The 12,111-nt window shown below is 44.6% G+C and overlaps 1 protein-coding gene across 1 annotated transcript in view; it reads left to right on the top strand.

Annotated features, from left to right (window-relative positions):
• The first annotated feature begins 5,966 nt into the window (after positions 1 to 5,966).
• The window catches only part of LOC116009965, a 7,160-nt gene continuing 1,015 nt past the window's right edge, over positions 5,967 to 12,111 (top strand). The window contains exons 1-3 of the mRNA XM_031249189.1: positions 5,967 to 6,361; positions 6,471 to 6,681; positions 7,185 to 11,962. Coding sequence (XP_031105049.1) covers positions 6,176 to 6,361; positions 6,471 to 6,681; positions 7,185 to 11,956 — 5,169 coding nt within the window. The 5' untranslated portion in view covers positions 5,967 to 6,175 and the 3' untranslated portion in view covers positions 11,957 to 11,962. The remainder of the gene's footprint in view (positions 6,362 to 6,470; positions 6,682 to 7,184; positions 11,963 to 12,111) is intronic.

Raw genomic sequence — 12,111 nt, 5'->3', positions numbered from 1 at the left:
GTTAAGCACCGGAGCAGCGGTCCGCCATATGATCTTTTGTAGAGCCTATCATCAACCAATTGAAAACGTGGTGCCCTTAACTTAACTTTCTTTGCCCGGGAAGAGTCGTCCGGTAGAGTGCCGTTGGCGATGTAATTCTTCAAGTCGTACATCCAATCTGGCTCGCCTATCTCAACCGGTCTGACTTCTATGACATCAATGCTTGGCGCTCCAATTTCTTCAATACGTGCAATCTTGGACACGTATTCAGGAGCTTCTTGAGTCAACTTGGAGAGCATGTCAGCGTCCGTGTTCTCCATCCTTGATACTTGGATCAGCTCGTATTTTTTGAATTGTTGCAACAATTCGAGCGCAATATCCTTGTACTGTATCATTCGATCTTCCTTTGCATCGATCGTGCTGGATAGCTGTCCGATTATCAACCGGGAGTCTGACCGTGCCCTTAACCGTTCGGCCTTCATCTGCTTGGCCAGTCGCAACCCGCCTATGAGTGCCTCGTATTCTGCTTCGTTGTTGGTAGGTTGAAATTTGAAAATCAAGGCTTGATAAATCTTGAAGCCTTCGGGTGATGTGAGCACAATTCCACCCCCACATCCCTTCTTACTTGACGACCCATCAGTAGAAACTTCCCACCATGGTTCTTCTAGGGCAGTCGGTCGGTCAGGTTCCGGATCGCGTGCGGTGCATTCGACGATGAAGTCAGCCAATGCTTGACCCTTGATGGCAGGACGGGGCTTATACTCAATCGCGAACTGGGTGAGCATCATGGCCCATTTGATCAATCGTCCTGATGATGTTGGATTCCTGAGGATCGTTCCCAACGGTTGATCGGTTAACACTACTATCGGGTGAGCTTGGAAGTAAGCTGCAAGTCTTCTGGCCGTCACCCAGAGCGCCAACGCGGTCTTCTCAAATTTTGTGTACCTCAGCTCTGCTCCTTGAAGAGCTTTGCTCACGTAGTAAATCGGCTTCTGAATTCCCTTAGCTTCTTCGCGGACAAGCACGGAACTGACCGCTCGGTCGGACACGGCCAAATAAACGAATAAGACCTCATCTTTCTCCGGCTTCGAGAGGACTGGTGCGGAGCTCAAGTATACCTTCAGACCTTCAAAAGCCGATTGACAAGCCGGTGTCCACTCAAAGCCATTTGATTTTTTCAGAATCTGAAAGAACGGCAGAGATTTTTCGGCTGACTTGGATAGGAAACGGCTAAGCGCTGCTAGTCGACCAGTCAGTCGCTGAACATCCTTGACCGATCGGGGGGGTTGCATCTCCATTATCGCTCTGACCTTCTCGGGATTTGGCTCAATCCCCCGCCCCGTCATCATGAACCCCAAGAATTTTCCCGTCTGAACAGCAAAGGTACACTTACTTGGGTTCAGACGCAAGTTGAAAGTTTCCATCACCTTGAACGCCCGGGCAAGATCGGTAGGATGAGTTTCTTTTAATCGACTCTTGATGAGCATGTCATCCACATATGCTTCCATAGTTGATCCGAGCAAACCTTTAAACAATTTGTTCACCATCCGTTGGTATGTGGCTCCAGAGTTCCGCAAACCAAACGCCATTACCACGTAGCAAAACACTCCGTCCGGAGTGATGAAAGCAGTCTTCTCTTCATCTTCCTTGCTCATGAAGATTTGATGGTATCCTTTGAAGGCGTCCATGAAACTCAACAGCTCACACCCAGCCGTTTCATCAACCATCTGGTCAGGATTTGGTAGGGGATATGGATCCTTCGGGCAAGCTTTGTTCAAATCAGTGTAGTCAACACACATTCTCCATGTTGGCGGTTTAGGCGCGAGGACTACATTGGCTAACCACTCCGGGTAGAGGACCTCTCGGATGTGCCCTACCGACAAGAGGGTGGCGGTCTCCTTTTTCACGAATTCTCTCCTTTCGCTTGACAGGTGCCTTTTCTTTTGCTTGACTGGTTTCGAACCTGGTTGAATTGATAAGCGGTGGCAAATGACAGACCGATCAACCCCGGGCATGTCTTCCGGTCCCCAAGCAAAAACGTCTTTGTACTCCTGCAACACTCCGATGATGTCCTCACGTAGGTCTGCAGGGAGTCCCCGACCGATTTTAACCACCCTTTCTGGTCGGTCGGAGTCAAGTACTATCTCTTCCAATTCTGAGGCAGGTTGCGGTTTTTCCCTCTCTTCTCCGCGATCTACCTGCTGGGATATGGTGTGAATCCTGCCTTCCTCCCGGTCCGACTGTTTGACTGCTCGCACGTAGCACTGTCGAGCAGCACGTTGGTCTCCTCGAACCACTCCAACCCCATTGGGTGTATGAAACTTCATGCACAAGTGGTTCATGGATATAATAGCAGCTGCGCGAGTGATACCTGGTCGCCCAAGTATGGCGTTGTGAACACACTTCAATTTCACTACCACAAAGTCCATGGTAGTCTTCAATATGTTTGGTTGGCTGCCCAACTCCACATTCAAGCTGATGACTCCCTCTGCTTCTATGGAGTCACCGGTGAAACCCGACAACGGGGTCCGAATGGGGGTTAACTGATCGGTGGACAGACCCAATTGAGCAAAGACATCAAAATATAAGATGTTCACCGAGCTCCCCGTGTCAACCAGCACCCGCTGGACATCCGTTCCGTTGACATCTAGCGTGATGACGAGTGGATCATTTTGGGCTTCCCCATGGAATGGTAGATCATCGTCAGTGAAAAGTATTGGTTCTGTACGCTTTCTCTTCTCTCGAGGTTCCGAATGAATCGTCCCAACGTATAAGTTTCTCGCCCATTGCTTCCTTTGTCGTGAAGAGTCGCCTCCTTCAGGGCCCCCGTAGATGACGTGGATCACTGGTTTCTTTCCGACCGCCTTCTCATCAGCTAACCTGGGTGGGACGAATGCCTCGTCGTGCCTTTCGGGATTCCTTTTCATCACATTCCTTTCCGTTTTTCTTTGATTTCTATCCTCCTTCATCACAAATTGCCTCAACTCTCCCTTCTGAATGAGTTGTTCAATGAGCATGCGCAAGGCCATGCACTCCGAAGTATTGTGTCCCTTGACTCTGTGGAAAGCACAATACTTTCTCTTGTCCTCCCCCTCGGGTATCGGCTCCGGTGGGTGGATCAAATTGCATTGCTCGGCAAACTGCAAGACTTCCACCAGGGGTCTGTTCAACGGAGTGAAACGTGGTACATCTTCTGGTCGATTGTATTGTTTGACGTGTCTGAACGGTGGTTTATTTTTCCTTTGATCGTGGCCTCTGTCCCGATTGACCGGCTGCTCATCGCGTCTCTTTGCCATGTTAGCTTCGGTGGCATCTGCATGATGCTTGGCTCTGGTGATGGCATCCTCATAAGTTCGGGGGGGATTAACTATGAGGTCGTAGTAGAGCGTCCCGGAACAAAGTGATGCAAGGAAAGCTTGGATTGCCACCCGGTCCTCCATCGGTTCAACCTCATCAACCTCACGTTCCCATCTGAATAGGAAAGTAGACAACGGTTCTCCCACAGCTTGGTTTACCTTGTTCAGGCAAGTGTAAGATTTCTTTCTCGATTTACTTGCAGCGAAACGCTTTACAAACTTATCGGCCAACTGACCAAAATTTCTGATCGACCCCTGCTCCAAACCCTTGAACCATTCGGCCGCCTTACCGACTAAGGTAGCGAAGAAAGCTCTACAAATGACTGCATCGCTTACTCCCAACATCAACATGTTGCCATAGTACATGTCGACATGCTCTTGCGGGTCGTGCCTTCCGGAATAAGTGTGAGCCAGCGGGATTTGGAGGTCCTGCGGATAGTGGGCACTCATGATGTCGTCCGTAAAGGGGGTGGCAACCAGCGAGCATGATGGTTCTTTTCCCGCGCCGACTCTCTCGCGAAGCTCTTGTTGTAAACGATCTATTCTTTCCTGCATCCTGGCCATTTGGAGTCGGGGACTATCCTCCTCATCGAGTTGCCTCTCTTCCCTAACCGGTTGATCGCCTACTCGATTGGTCTGCCGATCACTCACCCGACCGACAGGTCGGGCCCTTCTGCCAGCTAAATGGGCGTCCCCATGTTGTGCACTCCCAGTGCTGCTTTCCTCTACAGTCATTTGGGGTCTTTGTCTCGCGTGTTCATTGTTATTTTGGGGCCCCAACCGAGATCTAACGCTATTCCGGATGCGATCAAAAGCGCTCCTACGTTGAATGGGGTCATACCGATGTCCCTCTCGATTGGACCTCCGTGTGCGATCCGTAGATTGGACTTCCTCCAAGTTACGATCTTGAGGTTGGGGGTGCGACTGTTGCCTCTGGGAAGGTCGGGGCGCCTGTTGTTCCACGGCAGGGATTTGAGGAATTGCAAGCATTTGGGGAGTGGGTGATACAACATAGTATCCGGGAGTTCCCGGCCACGGTTGGTACACCGGAGTCAATCCTTGTTGTGGAGTCCCTTGCAACGGGTTCCCCCCAAGTGCACCTGGTGGTGGAGTCAGCATTTGGCCAGTTGGGGGCAACATGGCATATGTCACTGGAATTTGAAAGCTCGTTTGCCTTGCATGTCCGCCTGCATTCGGGTTGACCGGTTGGGTAGGTCGTGCATCTTGCCTCTGGTTGGATGTCAACTCGTTCATTAGGCTCCTGGATCGTTCCAATTGCCGACGTAGATCATCTTCAGGGAGTGTTTCAACTACATTGTCAGGGTGAGGTCCGACCAACCGAGTCGGGCTCCCCCTACGCGCATGAGTTTGGCTCAAACTTTTCCTACTGTTCGTCATCTTAAGATGGATAATAGTGTGAAGAAAGAAAAGATAAAGGGATAGAACAGAGTGACTCGTTCAATCCCCACGGACGGCGCCAATGATAGCGTAAATGTAAACGGGTCTACGATTACGCTACGGATACGTGTGTTACGTATGGTGAAGGATGTTGCTCGGCCGGTTAATCGGTCGCTCTACCGGTTGACGACTGAGCGGTAAGAAGCTATATCGCTCTACAGGTGACGAACAGTAACAAGGAGAGAGCAAGAGAGACGAATGAGCAAATCACAAGTGTATTAGTGTAGTACTGATCTTCCCCCCCAGTGAGGGGAATGACCCCTATATTTATACAAAGTGGATTTACTATGCACATGGTGTCTGATATGCAAGTGGAGGGCATATTTGCATGGGCTGAATAGTCACTCCGCAAAATGCGCATTGGTTTGCTCGAAGTGGTTGAGTTACTCGAGGTGAAGAAAACACGGATCCCTTGTTCCTGAAAAGTTGTCGGTCGTCACATCAAGCTATTGTTGCGCTCGCGAGCCTCCAATCCACAAGGTGTGTTGCTTCCGATCATGCGGCCGAACCGGTTGGGTGACCGTCGACGGACCGGTGGGGTGACCGTTGACGGACCGATTGGGTGACCGTTGACGGACAAGTGATTTACGGACCGACTAGTACACGTGCATGTTGCTTCCGATCATGCGGACCGGTTGGGTGACCGACCCGGTTGGGTGACCGTCGACGGAGCGATTGGGTGACCGTTGACGGACAGGTGATTTACGGACCGACTAGTACATGTGCATATTTACCCATCAAGAACATTATATTATAAAAAGTACGAATTAATTTCATGTATTCAATTATAATGATCAATGACTATAAATTTAAGAGAAAAATATAATGATATTTTTGTAATTATTATGGTGCATTTGAGATTGCTTAATAGTATATTTTTAAATAATTGACAGTACACTCAAGATATATAATAGTGCATTTAAATGTGTGAATTATTATTTTTTGTGGATGTATAATATAAATATAATAATAGATTGTTGGTTGATTTTTTAAAATATATAAGAAATTTTATAAATTAAATTCATGTGTTCTCTAAGTGTGCCAAAAGGATATGTAATACGTATTTGAAAAAAAAAATTAAAATTATCTTTCCAAATATTTTCCCATATGAAGTGTAAATAAATAAAATTAAAATATAGTCCGTAGCAAGTGAAGAATATGAATATATAGGGACGGAGGTTTGGGCTTGGGTAGCTTTCCTTCCTCTCGTCGGTCAATGCCGTGGGTCTTCAGTTGTCTTCTGCTGCTCCCTCCACTATAGTGGGATTTGATTCTTTCCATAACAACCTGCAGTCCTGCACGCACCAGCCACCACTGCACATAATCCAAAATCATATCACTCATCACTAAGGTATAAGGAATTGAAGTTTTAGTTTGTATATATGGCGGCGACTGCGAAAGATCACGTAGAAGAAATCCGCAGAAGAAAGTTTAAAATCGGAGTAGAGTCCAAGTCTCTGAAGGAGGACGACGACTACTCTGTGAGCGAGGACATCCATCAAGCCGTTAAACTCCTCTCCGCCGAGCTCTACTCCAAGGATGTCCACTTTCTCATGGAACTCATCCAGGTCTTCTTTCTTATTATTCGCTTTTTAAGCTAAGCCATCTATCTCCATCGATAGATCTTCATTCAGTGATTAACTAACTCTATCTATTCTATATTATAATAAAATGCAGAATGCAGAGGATAATGAGTACGAGGAGGGAGTGGATCCCAGTCTGGAATTCGTCATCACATCCAAAGACATAACGGACACCGGAGCCAAGGCTACGCTCTTGATATTCAACAACGAAAAGGGTTTCTCCCGTAAGAATATTAACTCCATTTGCAGCGTTGCGCGTTCCACCAAGAAAGGCAACCGCAAGACTGGCTATATTGGCGAGAAAGGTACAGAGTACGGAGGACTATTTTTTTTTTTCTTCATAACAATGACACACAATATTATTGTATATGTTTTGTTTTTCTCATCTCAAGCATCCAAAAAATATTTAATACTATACACCTCGACCTCCCATGTGAAAGAAAAGAATGGATAATTTAAGTGTCATATATGAATATATGTGTATATTTTTATCAAAATTTTCACAAGTATTGTTTAATACATCAAATTGTTTAGATTTTACTCCCATTCGGCAATTCTTATTATAATATAATAAGCAAATAATGAATTTTAGATACCATCACACTCACTTTTCCCTCTAATTTATCCCTGTTAATCCAATTCAATGACGATGAAAGAAATGGGAGGAGCTGCTTTTATTGTCTTTTTCACAGTGCCACACCATGTATATTAGTTTAACATATGTGCCTAGCTAGCTAGTCTTATATGTTATATATATGCTGTTGAAGCTAGGTATAATCTTTGCATTGCAATTGTGTACGTGTTTCAGGGATTGGGTTCAAGAGCGTGTTTCTGATCACAGCCCGGCCTTACATTTTTAGCAATGGCTACCAGATTCGATTCAGTGAGGAGCCTTGCAGCCATTGCGGTATTGGTTATATTGTTCCAGAGTGGGTGGTGGATGACAACCCTGTTCTTGCACGCATAAGACAAATCTATGGTTCTTCAACCCGACTCCCTACCACAACTCTAGTGTTGCCTCTCAAGTCTGACAAGGTGAATCCCGTGAAGCAGCAACTTTCAACCGTTCATCCTGAGCTCCTCTTGTTTCTTTCAAAGATACGCAAGCTCTCAGTCAGGGAAGACAATGAGGATCTAAAGCTCAATACTGTGAGCACAATATCCATTTCAAGTGAGAGAGATTTTGTTAAGAAGAAAAACATTGATGCCGACTCCTATCTGCTAACTCTCGATGCTGATGAAAAGTTGGGTAACGCTGGACAATGCAGTTACCACATGTGGAGGCAAAGATTCCCAGTCAAGCAACAACACAGAGTAGTCAGAAGAATGGATGTTGACGAGTGGGTGATTACACTTGCATTTCCAATTGGAGAACGTCTCAACCGGGGAAGTACCTCCTCCTCAGGAATCTATTCTTTTCTTCCTACGGAGATGGTCACCAACTTCCCGTTTATAATCCAGGCAGACTTCCTACTTTCATCATCCAGGGAGACTATCCTTTTAGATAACCCATGGAACCAGGGAATTCTCAACTGTGTTCCCTTGGCCTTCCTAAATGCGTTCACCTCTCTAGTCAAAGCCAATGAAGATGCTCCGGTCTCTACTCTCATTCAAATGTTTGGCTTTTTACCAGTTGCAACTTCTTCTTATGCAACTCTTAATGCCATAAGAAATTCTATCAAACAAAAACTGCTAGAGGAGGATATAATTCCATGTCAGTCTTACACAAAACAGAAGTTTTTCAGAAAACCAAATCAAGTGGGTAGGCTGCAGCCTGCCTTTTGGAACTTGTTGAATAAGGCAAGGATGCAAGGGGTCACTTTGCACAACATCTCTTCCCACGGAAGGCATATTCTGAATTCTGCATTTGATCAGGAGGAGTACAATAACATTCTCAACTTTTTGGACGTAAAGCACGTTGAAGATGGGTGGTATTCGAGGTGCATTCAGAGCTCTGATCTTGTTTTAGGCATGTCCGAAGATCTTTACTTGGAACTGTTATTATTTGTTGCGGTCAACTGGACACTGTCTTTTTCTAGTACTAATATGGTGAAAATACCATTGCTGAAGTATGTTGACAGTAATGGGCATGTGGCACTGTGTAGCACAAATGAGGTATCTAAAGGTAATCTCACACTGTTTCTGTGCCCTTGCTCTGATCAAGTATCGTGGCTGACTAGTTGGAACAGAGAGTTCCACTGCATTAAGGGATATTTTATTGCTGAATCAACACAAGAAGCATTTCACAGTTCTTCTAATAAGTGGCAAAATGTGTTGAATTGGCTTTGCAATGAGGTGAATGTTAACTCTGTAGATGTGCATGAGTATGCATGTCTGATCCACAAGTCACTGAGTCATGATAAGAAGCTTGTCCTCGCATATGCTCATTTCCTATATCACTCGTGTCAGAGTCAGTATTTGTCTAGAGGACAAATTGATTCGCTTGGGAGTAACATGCCACTTGTTGATGACTATGGGCAGATTGTCACCAAAAGAAAAGGTGTTGTTGTACCTGCAAATGGAAGTAAATGGGTTCAGCTGATTGGTTCGAATCCATGGAAAAGTGAGGGTTACGCTGAGCTGGGAGAAGACTATTTGCGTTCTGGAAGATATGCTGATGTATCTACCAAGAAAGAAGAGCTCCTTGAATTTCTTAAATCTTATGTCCATGCGTTGGATATTCCCAATTTGCCTCCACCAGATGCTACACTATCCAGTATGTCTTCACCACTAACAAGGGAAAATGCATTCCTGCTGTTAGATTGGATTGGTAATATGAGAATGCAGCAAGTTTCAATGCCAGCGAGGTTCTTGGCCTGCATACAGAATGGAAGTTGGCTTAAAGTCCGTCTATGTGGTAGTCCTGGCTACCGGCCACCATCAAAATCCTTCTTCCATTCCTCATCGTGGGGGCATCATTTGCAGAATGGATCATTGCGTATTGACATCCCTCTACTTGATCAGGAATTTTATGGTGGCCAGATATCCAACTATCAGCAAGAGCTGAAAACAACTGGTGTAATGTTTGAATTTAAGGATGCATGTCAATTTATTGGGAAACATTTTATGTCTCTGGCGGCTTCTTCAACTTTGTCTAAAAATGATGTCTTCTCAATACTTAATTTCATTAGGTATTTGAGGGATAAATATTTTTCTCCCGATGAGTTTATCAACAGTATCAAAGATAGGAGTTGGTTGCAGACAACGCAAGGCAAGAGGAGCCCAGGACAAGCTGTTTTCTGTGATAACGAATGGGCTGCTGCCTCACAGATCAGCGACATCCCATTTGTTGATCAAAGTTATTATGGTCAGGAGGGTATTCTTGCTTACAAGGAAGAACTCAAGCTGCTTGGTGTCGACTTTGGTTTCAATCAAAATTTCCAGCTAGTTGTTTCCAACTTGAAAGCTTCAGAAAAATTGAGTTCACTAAGTGCTGAAGCAACTCTCATGGCACTGGACTGTATTCGTCATCTAAATTTACAATCTTCTGATAGACTATGCAGGGCACTCAAGGAAAACAGATGTCTAAAGACGGTGAATAAGGGATACAAACTTCCTGCTGAATGTTTCCTACCTGATCCAACCTGGGGTTGCCTTCTTCAGGTTTTTGACAGCTTCCCCCTCATTGATGAAATGTTTTATGGAAGCAGAATCTTTTGCTACAAGAATGAGCTACACAAATTGGGAGTCATCCTTGGTTTTAATGAAGTGACTGAAAAATTTGCTCATGTTTTTAGGCAGCGAAGTCCTTTGAGTAAGAGCAATGCACTTCCTTTCCTTGCATGCTACAGGAAATTAAAAGCAACCAGCTTCAATTTACAGTCAGATCATAATGTTGGGAAATGCATTAAGGAGGTAAGGTGGCTAAGAACTCGACTAGGAGTCACTTGTACACCGAAAGAGTGCATCTTGTTTAGTGAAGATTGGGAATCAATCTCTTCTGTCTCTCTATTACCATTTCTTGATGATGCTTACTATGGCCAAGACATTAAGGATTATGAAGCTGAGCTTAATAAAATGGGCGTTGCTACCACATTTAAAAAAGGCACAAAATTTGTGCCTGCAAGCATTATTCGTCTGCCTCAGAACCCAAGTTGTATTTCACCTTCTGTTGCATTCTCACTATTGCAGTGCATACAGGATTTGCAAAAGGATCATGAAGACAATCTGATCTCTGATCTTGTGAAAAAACTTAATCAGAAGTGGATCAAGACTCAAGGGGGTTACCGAAGTCCACAAGAGTGTTTGCTTTACAGTTCCGATTGGAATGGCATGTTGATGCAAGAGGACGGACCCTTCATTGATGAAAAGTTTTACGGTCCAAATATTTTGTTATACAAAAAAGAACTTGAAGCTTTGGGAGTTGTGGTTGAGGTGAAAAATGGATGTTCATTGGTTGCTGGTTACCTTGGTGTGCATTCTAATCGCACCACTATCAATCGGATATATACATACTTGTATAAACATGACTGGCCTCCCAGAGACGATAATGTAAGTGCAGAGGTATGGATTCCCAATGGGGAGAATAGCGGAAAGTGGGTGAGTCCTCAGGATTGTGTTCTCCATGATAAAACCAATCTTTTTGGTTCACAGTTGTTTGATTTAGGGAAGTATTACAGTAATGAACTGCTGACTTTCTTGGGCAAATTGGGAGTTAATAGCAGTCCTTGCCTGGAGGACTATTTCCAGCTGTGGAAAGCATGGGAGTGTGCAGAGAGGAGATTGATGGCTTCTGAGTGCTGTGCCTTTTGGGAGTTTGTAGTGAAGCACTGGAACTCAAGGACAAAAAAATATGTTGAAGAGAATTTATCAAAACTTCCGGTTTGCTCAGGTCCAAATGGGATTTTGCTGCTTGACAAACATGAAGTTTTTATAGGTAATGATCTCTACTTGAAGGAGGTTTTTGAAAAAAGTTGTGTGCAGCAGCTGTTTGTTTGGTACCCCCAGCCAAGCCTTCCATCCTTGCCCCGAACCAAGCTTCTGGATATCTACAGTGAAATTGGTGTTCCAACTTTGTCTGAATCCGCCCAGAGCAGGGAACTTTCTTCAATTGACTGTGCTGGACTGGAAAGGGCCAATCCGGAAATGATGTTTGTTGGGAAGAATCTGTTCAGACTCATTCTTGGTTTTCTAGCTCAGCCTTGTGTGGAGATGGAAGCGGAGAAGAGGCACGAGGCTCTGAGGCGGCTTGTAAACACCAGCTTTCTGGAGCTGAAACGACCAATGACAGTTGAGTACAAGGTGTCATTTTCGTCCGGGAAAATCCTCAGTGCTAAAGGAAGCAGAATGATGCGATGGGAGAGAGAGAGCTCCAAGTTCTTCGTTACAAAACTCGAGAAATCAGATGGTTACAAAGGTGTCCTCGAGTATGCTACATATTACTCAGAAGAAGTTTCAAAGGGAATATTGTGGGAGAAAGAAGATGAGGAGGTGTGGGAGCTTGCTGAATTAATCAAGTTAGGCTACATCCTCAAGTTTGACCAAGAGGCTATCAGGTTCCTGATGAAGACAAAGAATCTCGAGATTTTCATGGAGGATGAACAGTTTCTCTCATCTCTCTTTCCTGCTGATGATGAATAAGGCCAGGTATGTTTTTTTTTTTTTTTTTCATGACAAAATGCTTTAATAGCATTCCTATTACATACCAACTGTTGCATATATACATATATATATATATATATATATATATATATATATATATATATATATATATATATATATATATATATATATAT

Source organism: Ipomoea triloba, chromosome 2, assembly GCF_003576645.1.
Source record: "Ipomoea triloba cultivar NCNSP0323 chromosome 2, ASM357664v1".
In the NCBI taxonomy this organism is placed as follows: domain Eukaryota; kingdom Viridiplantae; phylum Streptophyta; class Magnoliopsida; order Solanales; family Convolvulaceae; genus Ipomoea; species Ipomoea triloba.
Note: the sequence above shows the minus strand (reverse complement) of the source record. Positions and strands in the feature narration are given on the sequence as shown.